Source organism: Eptatretus burgeri, chromosome 7, assembly GCF_056783735.1.
Source record: "Eptatretus burgeri isolate ZD-2024b chromosome 7, Ebu_testis_v1, whole genome shotgun sequence".
NCBI lineage: Eukaryota > Metazoa > Chordata > Myxini > Myxiniformes > Myxinidae > Eptatretus > Eptatretus burgeri.
The window spans coordinates 50,636,591-50,660,746 of record NC_140967.1 but is presented as its reverse complement, the minus strand read 5'-3'; the positions used below and the strand labels follow the sequence as shown (position 1 = coordinate 50,660,746).

Below are 24,156 nucleotides of genomic sequence, written 5' to 3'. Positions count from 1 at the left end.
TTATTGATGATGGCAGTGTTCTTGCAAACCACTTCCATATACACTGTCATAATAAACATTGCCCTCAACACTTCTGCAACTTCTAAACACTAAGGGCCAAATTTACAAAAGGCGCTTAGCCAGCATCATGCTCATACACGCCTAATCCTAAACGGTGACAAAAACATCGTTGTACGCACACAGCTAATCACAAGTCTAGATAGCAATTTATGAAGGGAGATAAACAGCTGATTAGCCTGTGAAACACCGCATATATCTCCAACATCCAATTGAAATGATGCACTTGCATAGAATCGCAGTGCCACGGACAATTGTTGGAGGAGATGCAGCGCATTGTTCCTCATCGTAGGTTGATCCAGGTCATCTTGCACTAGATTCAGCAACCAATGAAATGATTCCTTCAAGAATCTGTAACTCCAGACAAATTCAATATTGTCATACTTCTCCAGAGAATTGCATCTATCCTCGAAGATTCTCAATGCATGTCGGCAAACTGCCCTATTCCTATCCTCTTCTGCCTCCTCTTGAGCGAATTCAAGCACTCCTTATGCATCCATATTCACCGTCCAATATAAACTACCAATTATAACCCATGCAATACTTCCTTCAAGACCTTAAATGCACTTTTAAACATTCCCTTGCCAACGTTGTTATTTAAACGCTTGTGATTAAGTTTTGATCCGCATTAGATAAACACTATTGGCGATTGGTGACTAACTTTGAACGGGTGATCATCACATGATTAGCAATTCTACCCATGTCTAATGCCTTTCGCAAATTCCGTCCCAAAAGTCCATTGGATTGTAAAAAAACAAACAAGCAAACAAAAAAAACATAATCTGATCCATCCCAAATGTTCAGTTCTCTGCACTAGATTCATATTGCGACATACATAGTAATATTTTAATTATAACAGTTACAAATGTTCATTTAAGCATGTGCTCAAAGGATGGAAACTAAAGTCGAATGCAATTTGTGACAGAAGGAGTAACATTTGGAGATTGCAATATATATATATATATATATATATATATATATATATATATATATATATATATATATATATATATATATATATATATATATATATATATATATATATATATATATATATATATATATATATATATATATATATATACATATTCAGGGCAACAAAATTCAGCTGTATGTTGTGTTTTGTTTTTTTGTTTTTCACTCCTATCATCTGGTATATTTTCAATTGGTTAAAAACGTACAGTATCGGCACATGTTTTGGTGTGGAAAATGTCCCTAAAGGAGAGAAGCTGTGTCCAGCTCACTAAACAAACCCTTAACAAGGAGAAGCTGTTCGTTTTGCCTGTGGTAAATTAGCAAACCATTTTCCTGTCCTAATTCAAACAGCAGGTCTGGTTTTAATTTAGCCGTTTGGGGCTGGAATCATCAAAGTCCCCTTTATCTGATGTGTTAAACGCTGCTACAAGAGCATGCGATTGGTTTGATCATCCAAGCTTAAGCTCGGCCCCTTTGCAGATTTCAAGGCCACCCATTTTGGGAAATTATGCTGTCGGGTTAATATCATCCATTATGGAGTTTTCCATCTGCAGCATGGTCCACCATTTGCCATATAGTGCTCTACCTTGAACTCCATTTTCGAAACCATATAAGTTACTGAAATGCTGTTATTGGGTCCCTCCTTTGTTTCTCTCCAACAGGTGTATCAGTGTCCATACTGCACATTCAGCTGTGCTGATGGCAGTCGAATCCAAATGCATGTGGTGTCACAGCATTCAGTGCAGCCAGCCCTACGTTGTCCACTTTGTCAAGACCTGCTCAGCAGCAAGATACATCTGCAGCTGCATCTCACACACCTGCACAGTGTGGCACCTGACTGTGTGGACAAGATCATGATGGTGGTGGGTTTGACTCATTCCTTTGGCAGCATGCCATTTCATCCAGCTCCTCTCCTGATTTTACTCCCATTATGCTAATTTACATTGAGATAATGTTCAGGGGCATTTCTTGATATTCAATATTCATTAAGGTTTCCCTTTAGGGGAAATGGGGTGATGCTTTTGAGCATGCTGGCACTCATCAGCAAGGGATTTCTGTTTGCCTCCTGGGGCCTGGCCTATTTTGATCTTCAGCCATTAAGTAACTGTCTGTCTTTAAGAATTCATCAAAATAGTACAGTGCTGCCATGAGGACTTTGGCCCATCCTTTTGTGCATGTGTCAAGTGTAACAATGGTGGGATTAGATACCAAAGCCTGGTTCAAGTTGCCAGTGTTTACTCCCTGGAGGGTCCTACAAGAGTCCTCAAGACCTCAAGCCAAGGCCTGACTTCAAAAGCTAGACCCAGTCCAAGTTCGCCATCAGTCTCTACTGACCAAACACATGCCGAAAAAGGCCCCATTTATACTGTAATGGATTTAACGGAAACCAAAGTTTGATTTACTATCATACGGAAAAAGCAAACACATAAATGAATGCTTCATAAGGAATGAATTAGGACTCTGTGATTCGGAATTCCAAAGCAAACATGTCGAGTTACTGTTTGTTGTAGTAATTGATTGAATGGATCTGTGGACCGAACACACGTTGTTACAGCTGCACAGTCCTAACAGGCGACCTTTCTTTGTTGCCGTTCTCTTTCGCCATTCAGCAGAGGTGTGGATTTGTACAGCTGGATGCAGTGCTGTTTATTAGCTCTGTGACATAATGTCAGCCATTTCTGACTTTGTGCAAATTTTCAATTAACACAAACATTCCTTCATTCTCTTTATATAATCTCTTACTTCTCCTTTCTTCAGTTAAGTAATTGCAACGAGAAAGAAAGTGCCTTACTTTTTTTTCCATTGTTTTTTTGTTATGCCGTTGTTTCCATCTGTTTGCTCTTTCATTTAATCTGAATTGCTCAATTTTATGCATTGAATTTGCTAGAAGGTTGTAAATCCCATGACACATCACATAGTGCAAGATATTAATTTGGAGGATGAAATCCCAGGAGTCTAAACAGTACTTCCTTGTACAAAGGTCATGGCCTGAATGGAGGCTAGAAACAGTTGGTTTAACAGCCTGTACATCCAATAAGCTGTTCACCTCTGTTTTATAACACCTGGCAAGTCCTCGTGTAATTACTTTATTAATTAATTACGTTTCCATCTGCTGTATAACTTGCAGAATACCATTAATGTAAGATATATCTTCTTGGCCAGAATATTATTAGCTTATTCACCATGTTATGTGTACATGTCTGAATTCACAAAAGTTAAGATTAATCAAACGCAAGAGCCTTCTCTTGCTTCTAAACAATGCATTTATTAGAGCAGCCCAATGGATCATTAGCTGTGTTTCTGTACCACAAGAACTTTTAGGTTTTTGGAATTTGCTGCTGATCAAAAGAAAGCACATTATACTTTCTTCTTTCCTGCTCCCAGGCTCAATAGATTTAAAAGCGAGAGCTACCCTCACCAGCCAGACTAATGACAAAGGTCAAGAGCATATCTGTCTTTTCCCTGAGGCTCTTTCATTCTTTCTGTGCCTTTATGAATGTTTAATCATTTGCATCACCACCACAACGGCTGTTGTTCGCCCATGTGTTAGCCACACAGCAATGCTGCAATGAGAATCCATGACATCACTGAGACATTGGCATAAGGTTCAGAGGTCCGAAGGCTACCCATCAGTGGGAATTTATCAACCCTCCACCACAAATACATTTTTGGTTTTTGGATCAAAAATTCTCTGTTCACTGATTTTGGTGTCCCAAACCTGAAATCCAGACCACTCTGGCAAAAATGCTTGTTGGAACTATAGTATATGAGAGTTGTACTCTCATCTACTACAGTAGTCTGCAGAAAATTACTACAGGAAAGGAATGTTGTTTTTGCCAGGGCATGCATCATCGCAGATTCTTCTTGTTAAATTTTATCAACACAAAAAATAATTGGTCTGCAGGAAAGATCTAAACCACCTTGGTTCCACCATTTGTAAGCAAAATTGGCATGTTCATCCAATTATGAGTGGCGTAAAAAAATAATTGCAACCAGGAACCTGAAAATGATAGATGTTGTATTTTTGTGTGCGCATTTATTAAAGAGAGTTTCTTTGTTTCACACAGTGAAATAAAACCAAGCACAGACTTCCTATAATTGCATTATAGCAGAAATGTATGAAGCTATTGTTTGCCTCAGAACCATGGTGTAAAATGATAAGATTGAAATTTGTTTGTAATGAACGAGTAAATTGTGTCATTTTCAAATGAGAATGTCTCACATGCAGGGGGAAAAGCAATCTGCCACTGTCAAATACCATGCCAGGAAATTTACATAGGACAGTAAAGTGCATGGGCACTTTGAATGATCATGCAATGAGCTATTGGCAGTATATTACAACTACAATGTCAATAAATGTAAGAAATAATAATGGAAGAAAATAGCTTACAGCATAGACTTGTCATTTACAAGCACTGTACTATATATTTTGTTGGCAAAATGTGAGAAACTCAGACGAGTCGACTGCACTGGAGAGACTTGTGCAATTAATGCAAACACGAGAGGTGATCAGTAACCTTGGAGCCTGACTAAAAATTCATTAGCAAAACTTATTCTGCATTATCCTCTATTATCTTGCACATGATGAGAATTAAGATAATCCAAGATTAGAATCGGTGTAAACTTGTGAATTGCTCCTTTTTGGTGGTTCTCTCTCTCTCTCTCTCTCCCTCTCTCCCTCTCTCCCTCTCCCTCTCCCTCTCCCTCTCCCTCTCCCTCTCCCTCTCCCTCTCCCTCTCCCTCTCCCTCTCCCTCTCTCTGTCCGTCTGTCTCTCCTCGCTCTCTCTCTCTGCTCGCTCTCTCTCTCTGCTCGCTCTGCTCGCTCTCTCTCTTTCTTTTTCTCTTTCTCTTTCTCTCTCATTATAATTCTAAAATATGTGACTTTCTAATTAGAACCGGAAAATAAGCCATCAATTGCAAGCATAATTTTTTGGCCTCAAGTCATTATCTCATGCTAAGAGAAAGAATGAAGTGTGTTCGTAGTTTTCTTATTTAAAGCTACATTAAATAGAGCTGTATGCAATAGTGAGTCTTCAAGCATTTCCAACAAGGAGCCATGTATGACAAATGAATAGGGGATGGTGTGAAAAGTGGAAGAGAAGACAGTTGGGTTCTTTATCTTACATATACTTCAACGGTCTGTGGACATGTTTGAAACAAACATGCTGAATAGTTTTTCATGTGTATCTTCAATAGAAGACAAAGCAATTCAGATACTTATGTGGTCTGAATTGCTTTTGAAGTGCAATCACATGCAAATATATAGATAAGGTCCAATGACCACTTCGCAGTGCTGATAGTTCTGCTTTCCTTGTGTCATTCCTTTTAGGTTGCACCACCAGAAGGAATGGTTCCAAACAACGGAGGCCTCTCAATGGTGACCACAGTGACATCACCATCAACTGTGACAAGCACGTCAATAGACAAAGACACCTTGACGAGCACCTCCACTCATGATTCTATTGTGAAAGCAGGTGAAGATGCTGAGATGTGTAACAAGTGCTCCTTCCTGTTTTTGACTTTTTGCACATTGATATTGTCTGGCCTTCTGCATTAGGAGTGAAAATCATTCTCTGTGTGCATGGGGAGTGCAGGGGCATTGTTCAGCCTGTTGCATATGCAGAAAGTACTTGTTTGGAGGTGGAGGGGAGGGGTGATGGGTTGGATGGTGGGCATCATATTACAATTTGAGATGTCTGTTTGTGTGTTTCTTTGACTTATATGCAATCTTGATCCACTGGACAGAACGAGACGAAAACTGGTGGTTTTACTTGGGTTATTGCATGGGAAGGTTTTAGGTGGTAAAAAAAATAGTTTTTAGTTCAGGGATTCACAGTTGGGGAGCACCCCAATTCTCTCGAGGCAAGTATGTATGGCAAAGTGTCGCTCTCAATGGGAGGGAGTATTACAAGTCAGACTAAAATTTTGCCAAATCTTGGAGAATTATCCCATTTGCAATTCTTGGGGTATTATCCAATCCGAAAGGATGGGTTCTTCATTTGCACATTAGTCATAACTATTAATATAATTTGTTTCATACTTCTTGTAACCTCCACCACTGAAGGTGGATGGAGGTTATATTTTCACCCCTGTCTGGTTGTCTGTTTGTCTGTTTGTTTGGAACTTGGCAAAATCATTTTGCGAAGTATGTTGATCTATAGTATTTGTTTGTAACACGATTTTTGCCCACAATTTTTAAGCAATCGTTCTGAAATTTTTTGTGTGTGTAAGTGACTGACCAATGTCAGGTAAGACCACATTAGATGTGTGACTTTCTGCAGGTACCATGCAAACCTGTACTAACCTGTTTCATGGTCGGGGTGTCGGCAACTAAACCACCTCCCCCACCAGGTTTCCTGGTGAGGAGGGTGTATGGATATGGACACCCATCAGAATGAAGAACAAAACATGTCAAAGGGTGGAGGAGCTCCTTGTGAGCCAACGGACATTCATATCTCGGGCTCATCTGTGTCTGCGGACGTCCTACTGCAGTTGGTTGCTCTTTTTTTTAGGAGGTTGAAGGCATGATTTGCACTCCGGCCACGGTAAAACACTTCATTCCTTAAAACCCACAAACGCCAAGAAAACTGAAAACCTACTCCATGTGAGTACCTCCTGTGCTGCTGCCCTTTGCAGGGCAGCTTACCGGATGATGGGATCAGGGCAAAGCTTTCAGAATCCCCATTCCTTGATGATGGGAGGAAAAGCATGGGGTAAACTTAGTGAGTCAGATTGCACTGGTGTGCGTTGGAGTGGTGCTGAGGTGTTGTCCACCAGACAGCTGTTTCCTTGGGTTAACCTGAGGCAGTCCCTTCGGGTGGGTGCCTGGAATGTCTTATCCCGAAGAGAGGATGATCACCTGTCTCTGTTATCATCTGAGCTCAAGTGTTTGAACATCGGTATTGCAGCACTCTCTGAGGTTCAGATACCGGACAGTGGTGAGATCATGGTGGGTGGTTATACCGACTGTTGGTCTTGTTGCCCTAATGGTTAACATGCCCAAGGAGTTGCTGTAGGTGTGTCGAACAAGCTAACTCCAATGATAATTGAGGTAACACTGGTCAACGAGGGTATACTGAGACAAAGCATTAGTCACTCCTTGGGTGTCGTTTCCCTGGTCTCTGTGTATGCTCTGACTGTGGCGAGTGATCTCACCATGAAGGACACATTCTATGCCATGCTCGAGTCTGTGGTTGATCAGTACCCACGGCGAGATGCTCTTCTTGTCTTGGGAGATTTCAATGCATCGACTGGAACTGATAGGGATGGTTATGAGACATGTGTTGGTCCCAATGGGTCTGGAAATGTGAAGCAGAATAGCACTATGTTCCTTGACTTTGCAAGAAGTCATGGACTTATTGTGGCTGGTTCATGATTTCAGCACCCACAAGCTCATCACTGGACTTGGTATTCCAACGCTGGTGGTGTGGCAATGGGGATTGACCATGTGCTCGTTTATTGGCACTGGAGGATGATCCAGAACTGCAGGGGCCACCGGAGTGCTCAGTTCTTCTATACCGACCACAGGCTTGTTGTGGCAACTCTGAAGTTGCACATTAAATCCAGGAGATTGGTACCATCCCAGCCTCGGCTGGATGTTGGCAAGCTCAAGGATGAGAGGGTAGCTGAGGAGTTTGCAAACAGGCTGAGTGGGGATTTGGGGGGTGGGGGTTGGGTGCTTTGGAGAATCCTGAAGAGTTGTGGTGTGCCTTCAAGATCACCATCCTTGATGTTGCCGGTGGATGTCTTGGAACTCACCGCAGAGCGAAGAAGAATTTTGTCTCTCAAGGGACACTGGATACCACTGACCAGAGTCACAGGGCCAGACTTAATGGCAGAGCTGAGCTGTTCAGGGAGTTGAGGAGTAAAACTGTACGTATGCTCAGAGTGGAAAAGGAGGAATATGTGCGAGGAATCTGTGAGAGGGTAGAGCATCACCTGTGGTCAAGTGATTTTCATCCTGCTTACAGGGGAATTTGCACATTATGTTCCTCCAAGCCCATCTCTCCATGTACTACAGTTAGAGTGGAGAGTGGTGGCCTCTTGACAGAGGAGTCCGAAGTGAAGGCCTGCTGGGCCGGTTACTTTGAGCGGCTGTACCAGACTGATCCACCAATTGTTGAGTTGGATTGCAGGGTTGTTACTATCCCAATTTCTGACCCTCCAATCAACTGCGATCCACCTTCATTTGTGGAAACACAGGCTGTGGTGAACCGGTTGAAATGGGGTAAAGCTCCTGGGATCTGTGGCATCCATGCTGAACTTCTCAAGGCTGGTGGAAATGCTGTACTCATGTCATTGCATGCAGTTCTATGTTCTGCCTGGAACAGGGGCATCATCCCAACTGGCTGGAAGAGGGGCTTTGTTGTCCCTCTCTACAAAGGGAAGGGTGATCGCCAAAACTGCAACAACTACCGAGGGTTGACGCTGCTCTCAGTGCCGGGCAAGGTCTTTGCTCAGATAATTCTTGATAGGGTGAGCCACAATCTGCTTGAGCACCAGCGCCCAGAGCAGTCAGGCTTTACACAAGGAGGTCAACAATTGGCCGTATCCTTCCTCTTCGGTTCCTCACTGAACGCAGACGACAGTTTTGGCAGGGGCTGCTTGCAGCCTATGTTGATCTCTGCAAAGCATTCGATTCATTGAATTGTGATGTCCTCTGGATCTTTGTGAGATGCCACCAAAACTGATCGGTCTGTTGCCTGAACTATACTCTGGAACTGAGAGTGCTGTCAGATGTGGTGACACCATCTTGGACTTATTTCCAGTTGTTACTGGAGTTCATTTAGAGTGTGTACTCGCCCCCACACTTTTCAGCACTTGTATGGATTTGATTCTGGGGAGGATGTCAGAGAGATGAAGCTGCGATGCTTCGTTTGGGAATGTCAAGATCTCTGACCTTGATTTCAGAGACGATGCAGTCATCTTTGCGCAAACTCTGGATATCCTTTTTGGCGGCCCTCGAGGTTATGAATGAGGAGTCATAGCCACTGGGATTATGGGTTTCCTGGGTGAAAACTAAGATCCAGGCTTTCAATGACATCTTGGATGCTGCTATCTTGTCTATACCTGTTTGTGGTGAGAATGTTGAGGTCATGGAGAGATTCACTCACCTGAGCATTGATATTCTTGTCTCCACAGGCTGTGAGCCAGAGATCAATAGATGTCTGGGTCAGGCCTGGGGAGTCATGGATTCACTGAATCATGGGGTGTGGCATTGTTGGTACCTGTGCAGAAGGATGAAAGTCTGAGTCTTCAGGTCCTTGGTGTTTCCAGTATTGCTCTATGGATGTAATTCTTGGACTCTGACCAGGGATCTGAGATGGAGACTTCATTCCTTTATTGGTACCAGGTCTCTTTGGAGAATCCTTGGTTATTGCTGGTCAGACTTTGTGTCCAACGAGCGGTTGCTGAGAGAGACTCAAATGAGATTTGTTACCGACATCGTTTGTGAGCGTCAGCTGCGTCTGTTTTGACAGGTGGCTCGTTTTCCTGACACTGATCCTGCTCACCAGATTTTTTTCAGCGAGGGAGCCTCATGAGCGGAGGAGGCCAATGGACCAACCATGTGCCTCATGGTAGTAGCAGGTTGTTCAGCATCTCAAGGAGATGGGGATAGGCCAGGCATCTGCCTGGGGGATGGCCAGACGGAGGCCCCTGGCGTACCAGCAGAAAGTGGACGCAGCGACATGCTGCTCCGTTGCATGCTCCCATACCTGAAATGACCTTCCAAGGTCTGCAACACATCATTTTTGGTCAGGATCCAGACACTATCATTTTTTTAATGCTTCTTCACCATTGAGAGATTTGGCCAACAACAACATATAACACAATATCTCAAAGAGTTATTGATGGATTCGGACGAAACTTGGTGGACAGTTCGGGTGTGTGACAAGGACAAATCGTTTCGATTTTGGTGAAAATCCGAATCCTGATCCAGATACAAGATTTTAAAATATTTTAAGCGATTCTTCACCATTGAGAGGTCGTGCCAAAAACTTTATATAACGTGATATTTAAAAAAGTTGTGAACGATTTTTGACAAAACCATTGTGAATGAGTTGGTTTGGTGACGAGAACAAGCCGATTCGATTTTGGTCAAGTTCCGGATTCAAATCCGACCTTTCAGTGGGATACAAAACGTAAACTGTTCAACCTGGTGTAGGTATGCGCTCCTCCGAGTGCTGTTCTAGTTTATTTTTGTTACCTGTGCCACCGAAGGTGGACGGAGATTACGTTTTCACCCCTGGTATGTCTGTCTGTTTTTGAACTGTATATCTCAAAAAGTTGTGGACAGATTCGGATGAAATTTCGTGGGCATGTTGAGTGTGTGATGAGAATGAACCGCTTAGATTTTGGTGAAGATATGGATCCGGCTTCTAGAATTTTTCAGCGATTCTTCCCCATTGAGTGATAAAGCTAAAACGATATACTGTATAACACGATATCTGAAAAACTTGTGGATGGATTCGAACAAAACTTGGAGAACAGATTGGGTGTCTGACAAGGACGAATTGATTCGATTTTGTTGAAGATCGGAATCTGGATCCGCATACGACAATTCATTTAATTTTCTAAATGATTCTTCACTACTGAGAGATAGCGCCAAACACTATATATATATAGCATGATATCTCAAAAAATGTGGACTGGTTCGGAAGAAATTTGGTGGATGGAATTGGATAGGTGACAAGAACAAGCCCATTCAATTTTGGAGGTCTGGATGCAGATCCAGCCTATCACTAGGATACAAAATATAAACTGTTCAGCCTGGCAGATGGATGCACTCTTCTGATTGCCGTTCTCATTTTAATGATGTGTTTGGAGGCTCGACTAAATATTCAGAATGCAATTTTGTATTTTTTGGACAGGTGGAATTAATTTGCACATTGCGCAAATGGAGTCTCAACGAAATATGCAGGATATGATGGACAAATCATACAAAGGAATGAATAGGCAGTCACAGGACCAAATGCATCTTGTATGTATGTGTGTGTATATATATGTATATATATATATATATATATATATATATATATATATATATATATATATATATATATATATATATGTATATATATATATATATATATATATATATATATACATGGGGAGTGGGGATTCTAGTGATGCTTACACTGTGCAAACTGAGAAAGTGGTACATGGAGGAGGAGGAGGAGGAGGGTGGAGGAGGTCAACATTTCTGCCATTATGCGTGCATAAAATGTTGATGGCCAATATGACATTTATTATCGTTATGTTTTTGGAACTATTTATTTTATATTTGAAAAGTGCGGTCGACAAGTTTTGCCATATACAGTGCTGTACCACACAAGTCCTCCATAGCAATGCCAAACGAAGCAATTACTTTGCATTTAATTTTTTTTAATCTGAAATGTTTTTTGGTAATCGACAAAAAAGTGTCTTCATCTTGTTCAATTTATTGTTATAACTCCATCAGATCTAATATGTTTCTTGGTTCATATAGTGTATTTTGAGGTCTGTTGCTAAGTCTAAGTTGAATAGATAACTTGACTACAACCTTTCTGAATACATGCAATTCAACATTTTTACAACAGGAGTAGATCAAACCAATTCTACTTCCCATGAGGTTGACCATTTCATTACGCGATTGGAACTCTTACATATTTATGAAATGTTTTGTAACTTTGAATTTGATGCACCCACTTATTTTACTCACCTACAACCACTTAAACAACTGCATCTTGCCTATGCAGACATGGTCCATTATACAAACTAGTGCTGCCATGTTTATAGATAAATAGGCTGTTAAACACAGATGGAAAGTAATTTCTTTTCGATCATTTTCTCTCAGGAGAAAACACGGATGACTCGCAGAAGCCAGGAACTTCCCAAGAAAGGTCAGGAAGTGGTTTACCTAGTGAGCAAGCCTCTCAGAAGGGCCTTCTTTGTTGGAAGAAAGGCTGCAACCAGTACTTCCGGACGCCAGCAGCCTTGCAAGCCCACTTCAGTGAGATACACACCAAACAACGAAGCCAAGCTAGCCTGTCTGAGAGACATGCATACCGTTATCGCTGTGAACAATGCAGCCTTGCCTTCAAGACACCAGAGAGGTTGCAGCTCCACTCGCAATACCATGTTGTGCGAGCACAAACAGCCTGCAGTTTGTGTCAGCGAGCATTCCGTTCAACTGCTGCGCTCGCCAAGCATCTTGAGGTAAGCCATCCTGAGCTCGGTGAGGCTGAAATGCGACAGCTCCATAGTACCTCACAGAGCAATGGTGACCCAGCAGCTCTGGATGAACGTCTTAGTGGGATATCTGCCACTGGGAAGGTTTCACCTCTTGCAGACCTAGATAAAGAGGATGGGGAGAGCGACCTTGATGGAAAGCAAAGCCCGCTAGAAGCTGAGGTCGGCTACTTGGCTGAAGATGCATCCTTAGATGCCAAGCGAGCTCTGCCTTTTCGAAAAGGCTCTAATTTTCCCATGGAAAAATTTTTAGATCCATCGCGTCCCTACAAATGCACAGTGTGCAAAGAATCCTTTACACAAAAGAACATCCTCCTCGTCCACTACAATTCCGTTTCTCACCTCAATAGACTTAAGAAAGCATTGCATGAGTCATCTGTGGTCGGTGGACAGGCTGAAATAAGCCCAAGTAATGTTGACAGCAAACCCTACCGTTGTAGTACATGCAATGTTGCCTATAGCCAAAGTTCCACCTTGGAAATACATATGCGCTCTGTGCTGCACCAGACAAAAACTAGAGCTGCCTTGCAAGAATCTACAGCTAGTGGAAGTTCAGGATGCACCAGCCAGAGTGGCAGTGGTAGTTATGGAGGCAAGAGTAATGGAGGTTCTGGAAACAAGGCCAGCAGCAGTCCAAACAATATAGAGAGCACAAAGCCAACTCTGCATGTTAGTGTTACCAAGAATTCCGACCTGTTGTCAGAGCAAAAACAAATTGAGAAAAAATCTCAGACTGAGGCTTCATGTTTTGTATCACAATCTCAAGCCCAAGCATTTGCCTTAGCTCGTGCTCAAACTCAGGCACAGGTCCAGGGTCATCCTCACTTTCATCATGAGTTTCAACCAGCAGCATTTCTACAGCACCAATTGTTCAACCCAGCTCTTCTGCCTCCTTTTTCAATGACAACAGAAGCATTTTTGCAATTCCAACAACAGCCGTTTTTCTTTCCCTTTGGCATTCCTGGAGCAGATTTCCAGTTGCATCCTGAACTGGCCTTCCCAACCTCCACTTGTTTAACAATGCCAGGCTCTGCAGCTGCTATATTGGGAGAGTTAAAACAGCAGCAGCAACTACAGCAACAACAACAGCAGCAGCATCAGCAACAGCAGCAGCACTTGCAGAAACAAACTCAGAAATCAGAGGCACAGCAAGCACTTGAAACACAAAATTCAGAAAAGCAACATGAAATGAGTAAAGACGAAAAGGTTGAAGAAATAGATGAAGAAGAAGACATGGAGGCCTTGGCCTCAACAGAAATGCACTTACCTGAGAGTGTTGATTTTCAAAAGCCTGGCACTTCAGACCCATCAATACCCCCGCCTCGGATTCCAGCATTTGCAAGAGGCAATGCCACGAGGGTTTTACTGGAAAATTTTGGCTTTGAATTGGTTATCCAGTATAATGAAAATAGACAGAAATCAGGACGGAAAGACAAAAGTGGTGGGAATGAAACAACAGATAAGTTAGAATGTGAAACTTGTGGAAAGTATTTTTCCAATGTCTTGATCCTCAAGATCCATCAAGAGCACATTCACCAGCAAATATTTCCTTTTGATGAGCTGGAGAAATATGCGAAACAGTACCGCGAAACATATGATAAAATCTACCCCATCAGACCTCCAACACCAGAGACCAGTACAGTTCCGAATCAACCACTGCCACCTCCCCCCCCACCACCACCACCACCACCACCCCCACCACCACCACCAGCAATACCTCATCCAACACCTACCCCAAAGCGTGCCACCCCACCAGCAACACCAGTCTCATCTCAACCTCATACACAACAACCATCTCTCCCACAACTTCCAATATCCATTGACCAACTACCACTTATGTCGCCACTCATGATGCCAACCATGCAGCTACAATCTATGGCCACGCAGCTTGCCACACAACTAATGCCAATGGAGTCTTTTGCTCCAGATCTTTTCCAGCTTTACCACCACCATCAACAGCAGCAAACACAGCAGCAACAGCAGCAACAGCAGCAACAACAGCAGCAAATTGACCCAGCTCTTTTGCTGCAGCAGGCACAGAACAAGCGACCGAGAACACGTATCACAGAGGAACAGCTCAGCATTCTCCGGTCTTACTTTGACATCAACAACACACCAAGTGATGAGCAAATCCAAGAGATGGCAGAAAAGTCTGGTCTCCAGCAAAAGGTGATAAAACACTGGTTTCGTAACACTTTGTTCAAGGAAAGACAACGCAATAAAGATTCTCCTTATAATTTTAGCATTCCTCCTTGCACTTCTATATTGGAAGATTTTAAGCCTGACCAATCACAGCCCTTGACTCCAGAGCAAGTTCAAGCTGAACATTCAATGAGCAAACGTTCAAGCCGGACAAGATTCACAGACTATCAATTGAAACTGCTACAAGATTTTTTTGATACCAATGCTTATCCAAAGGATGATGAGTTAGAACAGCTGTCCAATGTCCTCAACCTACCAACACGTGTAATTGTTGTCTGGTTCCAGAATGCTCGACAAAAAGCCCGTAAATGTTATGAAAACCAGTCGGATGGGAGAGATGGTGAGAAGCGGGAACTATTGACAAATGATCGCTATATAAGGACGAGTAATCAAAACTACCAGTGCAAAAAGTGCAGTGTTGTATTTCAAAGAATTATTGATCTCATTAATCATCAAAAGAAGCATTGCTATCGAGATGAGGAGGAGCAAGGTCAAACAGATGACATCCAAACAGAAGACTCTTCTTCTTACATTGATTATGATGCATCAACAGAATCCTCTTCTAGCAGAGCACCATCACAGCAAATTACATCAACACAATCTGCAAGCAAATCAGATGACAAAGATACAACTGCGATTGAATCCTCTGAAGAAAATCCCAAAGAAGTTTCATCGACTGTGGTCTCGTCACAGGTACCATCACAGTCAACTTCATCGCAGCATCAACAGGAGCAACAACAGCAGCAGCAGCAGCAACAGCAACAGCAGCAACAACAACAACAGCAGCAGCAGCAACAGCAGCAAGAAGAACAACAACAACAGCAGCAGCAACAACAGCAGAAGGTAAAGGCAGTGCAATCTCAACGACTTCCTACTCCAGAAACAGCATCTCAAATCCCACAGAGCCCAATCCAGTCATTACCAAATGTGCATCTTAATAACCTTCCACCTCAGCTACTTCACTACCAATGTGACCAATGCAAAGTGGCTTTTCCAACCTTTGACCTCTGGCAAGAGCACCAAAGGATGCACTTCCTCTCTTCACAAAATCCTTTTGTACACCCCAGTACATTCTTGGATTGCCCAGTGGAAATGCCATTCCTGCTATACGACCCCAGCTCAAGTGCCCTCATGCCAGGACCTATGTTATCAGGCCCACTACCACAGATATCTTCCCAGTCGACAACATCACCTTCCACACCAACATCCACAGCAGGGATGTCTAAAGTGGAGGAGAAATCTGTAAGTGGAAAAGGTGACAATGATGGCACTGAAGAACACCACAGGGACAAGCGATTAAGGACAACAATAACACCAGAGCAGTTGGAAATTTTGTATCGAAAGTATATGATAGACTCAAACCCTACTCGAAAAATGCTTGACCATATTTCTAATGAGGTTGGTCTGAAGAAACGTGTTGTCCAGGTTTGGTTTCAAAACACAAGAGCCCGTGAAAGGAAAGGCCAGTTCCGTTCGATCGGCCAGATTCAAGCACACCGTCGCTGCCTCTTCTGTCGTGCTTTGTTCAAAGCTCAGTCAGCCCTCGATGCACACATTCGTTCTCGACACTGGCACGAGGCTAAGCAGTCAGGTTATCACTTGATCTCGAACTCAACTTTACCTGCAATGGTTGATTCTCAAATGAAAGAAAGCCAGTTTGACCCCATGGCATTTAATTTCTCATTAGCACAGTTCAACACGTTAACAGACAAGGAAAATCAATCTTCAGCAAGGTCCCAGGAAAACAAAGCAGACACTTCCAACTCAACAATCTTAGGTCACTTATCACATTGTGTCAAAATAGAAGGTGGTCAGTTTGAAGAATCACTCACAACAATGGGAGAAGCATCCACAAAAGATGATGCTCACTCCAGTGTTCTTGAAAGCTTTCCTGGTGTTTCTTCAAAAATGATTTATGAACAAAGTAGAAATGACAATGATGATGCCTCCTCTATAAACACCTTACTTAATGATAGCATCACTACAGATGATTGTAACAATGATGTACTTGCCTCAATGCCATCTGAGATTAAACTTTCTGATGATGGTCAACCAAAAGTTGAGGTTATTTCTCCAACTGCTTTGCCGACAGTCACCAGTGAATGCAGTGATGGCAGGTCATCAGCTAGTGCTGCAAGTCCTGGTCTTAGCCTGTCTGCCTCACTTGATCATGAAATCAATGATTATTATAGTGAGACGTCCAGCCTGGCAGATGCCCGAACACCCAGTCCAACAGCTAGTACTAGCCACTCACTCTCTAAGTCTTTATCTTCAGATGAACGGCCTGGGCAAAAACGCTTTCGTACACAAATGTCCAACCTACAACTCAAAGTTCTTAAAGCTTGCTTTGGTGATTACCGCACACCCACCATGCAAGAGTGCGAGATCCTTGGCTCTGAGATCGGTTTACCCAAACGTGTGGTGCAAGTGTGGTTCCAGAATGCCCGTGCAAAGGAGAAGAAGGTAAAACTTAATATAGCCAAACAATTTGGTGTGGATCCCCAAGCCAACATGGAGCCTACACCTAAAGCAGAGTGTGCATTGTGTTCAGTGCAGTATAGTGCACGGCTTTCTATCCGAGACCACATTTTCGCTCAGCAACACATTAACAAAGTTAGAGAAAGCATGGGAAGTCAATTGGAGAGGGAAAAGGAGTTCCTAGATCCAGCCACGGTGCGACAACTCATGGCACAGCAGGAGCTTGATCGCATCAAGAAAGCCAATGAGGCGATGGGCTTGGTAGTGCCAACGCACAATCAGCTGCAGCAGTCGGCAGCAACCCTCAATGGTACACAAGTGCAAGGGCTGAGCTTACCACCAGCCTATCCAGCAATCCCTGGTCTGCACCCGATGCTAATCCCTGGTGTTGGTGGCTCATCCACAGTGTCAAGCTTCAATCCTTCGACTTGTAAGTTTAATTGATGTTTTTTTTCGCACTGATTTAAAAGATTAATATTGTTATATTTATTGGATAATATGAAGAATTTTTACCCGAATTGACTGAAGTACAATAATAATGGTAATTTATTTATTTATTTTTCTTGGTTAAGAATGAGTGAAACATTTAAAATGTATTTCAACATCCTGTTGCATTTTACTTCACGTTGGATATTCATGGCACTATATTGTGGCATTGGTAGTTTGTTCACATGTACATGGCATTGCACTTTTCGTTTTGGAACAACTTGACGAGCAAATGCCAAACCTGAAAAAATTGAAAAACGCAAAGATTAATTCGATACTGGTATTTCTTCTTTTGAATGAAAGGCTTAAAATTTACACAAACATTTCTGATTGCTCAAATATTGTGGGTGAGGTCATTGTTTTATGATTGAGAAGACATCTACAAAGGAATGTTCATCAATGTGTTGCAGACCCATTACTGTGAAATGCCTTATTAATTACAGCACCATTTTTCCACCAACATTTGATGATTCTCACAAACATTTGCTTCCGTTTTGCATAGCTTCCAGAGATATTGCCAAATGATTTAACTTTCTTGTGTGCTTGCTCTTAACAGCAGTGTCAGCAACAAGCCCTGGCTTGCTGGGTCTGCGGTTCCCAGGGGTACAGCCACAGAGTTCTGGGCATGCACCTGTGCTTGGAAAAACAGCCACACAACAAACAGTATCCTCCACAACACCCAAAGCTGGAAGCACAACTCTCATATCACAGCAGCTGCAGCAACAACAGAGCAAGGAGGGCAGTGGGAGAGAGAAGGAGCCAGAGCAGGAGAGGTCAAAAGTCAATGTTGCAGTGAAGAAAGAAAAGGCTGAGACTTTGGCCATTAGCACACCATCATCACGAGGATCAAGTGCATTGACGGATACTAACCCCCAGCAAGCGTTGCAGGCATTGCAAGCAGCCCTCGCTGGTGATCCTAGTTCTGCAACCACCTTGCTTGCAAGCCAGATCTTTCCTTGCTTCCTTCCAGGCTTCCCACATTATTTGAATGCACCATCTCCACAGCTACCATCCACAACAGCTGCAGCAATGCAAGGAGGCTACCTCCAGCCGTTGTACAGTGTTGACGCTGGATTATTTCCCTATGGCTCAGCCTTTGCTCAAGCTGCCATGGCAGGTGGGCTTGCACCAGGCTCACTGCTTCATCAGCAGATGCAGCAGTATCAGCGAAGCATGCAAGAAATGCTTCAGCAGCAACAGCAACAACAACAGCAGCAGCAACAGCATCAGCAACAGCACAGTGGGTGGATTGCTCAACAAGGAAGCAGCAAGATCTCGACCTCACAGAAACCAAAAGATTCTGTGGAAAAAAATGAAGACGATACTGGTGCATCAAGCAACAGTACTGTGGATGTTAAGCCAGAGCAAGGCCAACCAGATTTTTGCGAACCAAAGTTCAGCCTTGTCTGCCGCAAGTGTCAGATGGTGTTTGATGATGAGGCTTCTGCCATTGTTCATCAGAAATCCTTTTGTTACTTTGGGCAGTCTGCAGTGGATGGGCGCGAGACCCTGCTTCGTGTTCCCTCGGGCCAGTTTCACTGCTCGGCGTGTGACGTAGCGCTGCTGGGGGAGGAGGGCCTACGCAGGCACCTCCAGTCGACCTCCCACCGGCAGCAAGCTGCCAAAAGAGTCTCGACTTACGCCAAAGAGCAGCAGCTAAGCGCTGGACTATTACCTCACTCCTTCCCTGCCCCGGACGCCGCATCTACCTCGCAGCAGAGCGACAGCAACACGATCAATACTGCGGCCACCAATGCAGGCTCCTTCCCTCTGGTCCTTTCTCCAAAGTCCTGGCCCTCAGCACCTTCCTTGCCCCACACGCAGATGGTGGTTACCTCAGGTGTGCATGGCACTTCTGGAGTTCCAATATCTGTCCTGCAGGGCAGTGGATCAGAAGGGTCAGAAATGCAAAGCGAGAGTCCATCAAGTGATCACTGCAAAGTTTTCGAGAGAGAGGCACAGAGTGCAGGTGCTCTGTTGGAGAGGCCCGCACCAGGCACGACATTCGATGGATAACGCCGTAAGGCAAAACTGCTGTCGAAGAAGGGTCTTCGCATGAATGACAAAGACTGAAGGCCTGAAAGCTCTTAAAAGAAAGATATCTGAGGTTTTAAGCCAAAGCAGCAGACAGAAAAAAAAAGGCATTGAAAATATTCATAACAAACATTTTTGGTCTGGTGGCTTTGCTCAAGTGTATGCCATTGGCAGCATTACAAGCAGAATTTTACTTTGAGTGGGAATAACCAGAATTGGTGTATGGCTTTTGTTTCAAATGAAATGTAATTCAGGCCTGAAAGGGGGAGGGAATGGGGGGGGGGGTGTCACACTATGACATTTTAGCAGGAAAGGTCATGGTGTTGTGGAGGACATTTCTTCAACATTTTATTTCCAAAGCTTCCAACCAAAACCAAACATAGAGGTTGGGATTGTTTTCCCATATATTGGATTTGGATGAGGAAGAGAGAACGTTTTGGAACATGGAGGAGAATACTAGTTATGTATATATTTCTGGCTTTAAGCAATTCAGTGTTGGACTTGGACAAGCGCTTACCTCATGGATGCCCCATAAGATCCAAAAAGGATTTCTTCCCTTTGGAATATATTTTAAAGCAATTATTAGAAAAGATTTTAAAAAAAATTCGACTTATTTATATGCCTTCATGATACCTGGAAAATAATTTTCCTTCAGGACTCATCTCGCATTTCTCCATGGAATATTGCATTGTTGTGCCCCAGCTTAAGGAATTACCTGAAGCTAGCATCTAATTTATTCTGTGCAAAGATGTCATGGTCACTATTATTCACTTTGCTTCTTTGGTATGGAACAAAGAGTCTGGACTTTTACCAAGCGAAATAACAATAAAAAAGACCTCTGCGGAGGGCAGCGCAGGTGTGTATTATCCATACTGGACACAACAGGAATCCACTGGCATTCTGTCCAACAGTTACTGTGACCTCAATTTTTGTTATGCTAGTTTTGACGGTTTGAGCTCAGTATGTACAGTTCTTTAAGATGCATTTGAAATGTGTGCAAACCAGGACTGCCAGAAAAGAAAAGAAAAATCCTGGCTCCCTCATTTCCATGCAAGAGCCTGCAATTCTATGGAAGCATCTGTAGAAACTGTGCATCGGATTTTTCTCTGTTGTTGCCGTTCTAGCTGTTTGCTTGTGTTTGTGGTTTTAGTGCACTTGACCTCGCTGTAACTTTGACCGCCCAACATTCTGAGTAGGTGTTTGTGTTTGCGCTGTGGTGTGGTCTCCCCAACCCACCTCACTGTCCTTCCTTCCCTCCTTCCCGTCCTGTCCACCTCTTCACTTTACCTCCTCTCGCCCCCTCACCCTCTTCCTGTAACTCTCTTCCCTTTTTATAACTCTCCCCGATAAGAATCCAAAGACATTCAAGACTGTCGGTGCATAAATGAACGAAGTATTGCATACTTGAAAAACTGCTTGGGGAGGTTTTTTTTTGTTTGTTTTTAGCAGAAGGTTGAGAATGAACACAAAACACAAGCTGTTGGACAGGTATTAACATCAGGCACAAATAGAAATAAACTGGAGGATTAGAAAGGAATGTTGAATAGCTGTTACTTCACTTCACTTCATGTACCTGCAATTATTACTGAAACAATTGTAATTTGCCTTGGGCACTTGTTTTTTATGTAAAATATGTTTTATTTAACTGAAGAAAAAAAAAACCTTAACTGTGGAAGCTTTAAGCTTGGAAATTATGTTCCAACAGCTTTACAAAAAACATTTAGCTTTATCACTTTCAGAGTATTCTTCCCACTTGCTCATCCTGCCTAGAGGAGGCTCAGAGGATGCCCTTGAGGACAAACACTGTTCATCTTTTACACATTTCGAAATGGCGATTGAAAGCAGCATGCATGCTGCACTAAAAATCCTCTTTCATTCCAGAGTATTTTGTAGATCATTTGTGGTCATTTTAAGAAAGTGCATTGAAAATGTCTGACTGTATATAACCAAACTTGGTGCACAGTGCAAAATATTTTGCATCTTACTTGCCACATTTGTAGTCCTTTTTGTTGTGTGTAATATAAACGTCTTCGCACAGTGATCAAAGTTTAGAGGAAAAAAAAACTGATGAATTTTAATTAACAGCATTTGTTGCATATTATGCATTTCTTTTATTGCAAAACTGTAAATAATTTAAATATTGTTTTCTATCATACTGCACATTTTTGTTGCAGCAATTTTTGTACTTTAAGTTTTCCTGCATTTTGTTACATCAGTAGTCTTGTAAGCTCGTTGTCAGAATCTGAGTTGCTGAAGGCGATTTTGTTTAGATTGAAAACTGACAAGACCTGGCCTCCCACGGTGCAATTTGTCCAGTCTTTGTAAGGCTTGGAACTGAACTGAACGTTCCCATACAATCTGTGTATCCAAAGACTTTTCACTGCTCAAAAGTATCCTCATACAATCGGGATGCAAGTCCAACTGGTCTGGGCCACTGTTCCTTGACCGATCTCACGCCTATTTAATCCAAAGCTTGGGAAGAAACGAACGAGACTGTTTGAAACGGAGGATCACGCAGCCATCTGCGTTGGTTGTCGAAGCACTGATTCAAATAAAGCTTTAAAAAAACTTACATAAGGTGGCCAAACGTTTCCAAAGGATTTTGTTTTCTCTTTGACTGCCACATCAAAAACAGTTGTAATAGACTGTGGCAATGAAATTGTGAAGATATACTCGCGTAATTGTGTTAGATCTTGTGTTTTGAGATTGCTGTAGAAAGGCCCCAGCATGACGGAAAGGAACATGACGTGCTGGGGTGAGTCTTGGCAATGTACTATTTGCTGTAGGTTATGAAGCTCTTTAGCTGTTGACTGTACGCTGCACACTAAACCAAAAAGTAAATGTTCTCATTTTTCTATAATAGTCTTTTTTAGTTATTTTATTTCGGTTCATGTAACCTCTAAATGTCTTGACTCTTGACTAAGCGGTACCGTAATACGGTGGACTAATGAAGTAAAACAAAGTCTTTTTAATTATGTCTCAAAACTTGTCATAGAAATGTTTATTGTAGATGTATTTGAACATATAGTATGGCTCTGCTCGTGATGCATTAAAGTTGATATGACCAAGAGTGTGAATGAGTGTGTTCCTTTAGTGTGTGTGTGTGTGTGTGTGTGTGTGTGTGTGTGTGTGTGTGTGTGTGTGTGTGTGTGTGTGTGTGTGTGTGTGTGTGTGTGTGTGTGTGTGTGTGTCACTCACCCAAGAGCAACATACCTCATGAATAACAGAACTGCACCAAATAGAGAGGCGATTTATCATTTGGCAAAGTGGTGAAATATTTATAGAAATAATTTCTCGTTCTAGGGAAATTTATTTTCAAACAAAGGCAAGGGTTTGCATTTCCTCGCCATCAAACCTGTGCTTAATTTTCATTCAGAAAATGTGTGAATACAATGATTGCAGTTGCAGCTGGTTGCGAATTTTCTCGGTGTATTTTGTTCAGAGTTCAATGCTTGAGAATTTGGGGAATATTAATTGCAAAAATATAGTCATTGATTGCAAGTCACAGGCAGCTCTGAAATCCATGCTAAGTAATCCCACACATAAATTTACACATACAAATGTGTGAACATGTAATTACATGTTTGCCAATATTTATGTTGATCATGCTTATTGTCCACAAGGAAATGCATTAATTTTCATGGTTATCCGATGCAAAGGCATATCTGTGGAGATGACTTGCCCGTGAAATAAGCCATCGTGCTTTACGATAAATAATTGCCCACAGAAATGTTATCCATGGTGGTAATGCATGATTACCTGATGTCAATGGGCCGATATCACAAGCAACCTGAACACGAAGATGTCGATGCACAAAACGGGTACAAGGTGGACGCATATCGTACCGTGCCAGAGGAAAGGCACCAGAGTATGGAAATTGATTTGGACTTTTAGAGCGTATTGCATTCCTCTAGGGATTTATTCAGCTCTGCTGTTATACCACATTGCATACCACATTGTACTCCCAGCTGAGCTTCTGTTTCATGCGCTTTCCTTGATCACAGTGGGCTATTGCAGGAGTATCTTGACAAGGCACATCAATATCCGCACTAGGCCGTAAATAAATCACATAGATCAAAGTCGCCTCTACCCACCATCCGTTCTTTCTCCCTCCTCCTCTGCCTGATGGATCCCCCACTCTGCGGGCTGCTAATAAATTCCAGTTCATATCCAGGTGCTGAGACAAATGGGAGTCACGAGGGTGTCACATCCCTGCAGAATAATGACGCCTGGGAAATGCATCGGCCCTCCAGCGCTGTAAATTTTGCAGCAGACAGATTTCAATATCGGGGCACACAGGAAATGAATTTTGCTCATTGGTGAAATAAATTAATTTGGCCACTTCTGTCACGAGTTTATCATATCGGCACGTCACTGAGCTTATCCTATGGGGAATGACCTGCAACTGCTGATGCTCCTTATTTATTTTGCTTTTTTTGTTTCCTTTCTCTTATTTCAAATAATAAAACTCGATCGTATGTATTGCAGGAAATCGAATTTCAACATTCTGAAAAATGTACAATGCACTAATATGTAACTGTGATTTATTTCTTGTTTCTAACCTGTGAAGTTTTACATTTTAAATGCCTTCTTCCCTTGCTTGAAATGAGTGCTGATTTATGGTTACTGGGCAGTTTCCCAGGCAACTGAAATCTCCTGTTAGGTGACTGCAAAGTGCACCGCCTCTCAGCA

General features: G+C 42.6%; 1 protein-coding gene across 5 annotated transcripts in view; it reads left to right on the top strand.

Moving 5' to 3' along the window:
- Positions 1 to 24,156, top strand: part of LOC147023246 (zinc finger homeobox protein 3-like) — a 585,945-nt gene that overhangs the window by 561,580 nt on the left and 209 nt on the right. For all 5 annotated transcript variants that reach the window (XM_085888473.1, XM_085888475.1, XM_085888472.1 and 2 more), the window contains 4 exons: positions 1,695 to 1,895; positions 5,363 to 5,507; positions 11,870 to 17,374; positions 17,987 to 24,156. The exon at positions 17,987 to 24,156 is cut by the window's right edge and continues 209 nt beyond it. In XM_085888473.1, the coding sequence (XP_085744599.1) occupies positions 1,695 to 1,895; positions 5,363 to 5,507; positions 11,870 to 17,374; positions 17,987 to 19,446 (7,311 nt within the window). In that variant the 3' untranslated portion in view covers positions 19,447 to 24,156. The remainder of the gene's footprint in view (positions 1 to 1,694; positions 1,896 to 5,362; positions 5,508 to 11,869; positions 17,375 to 17,986) is intronic.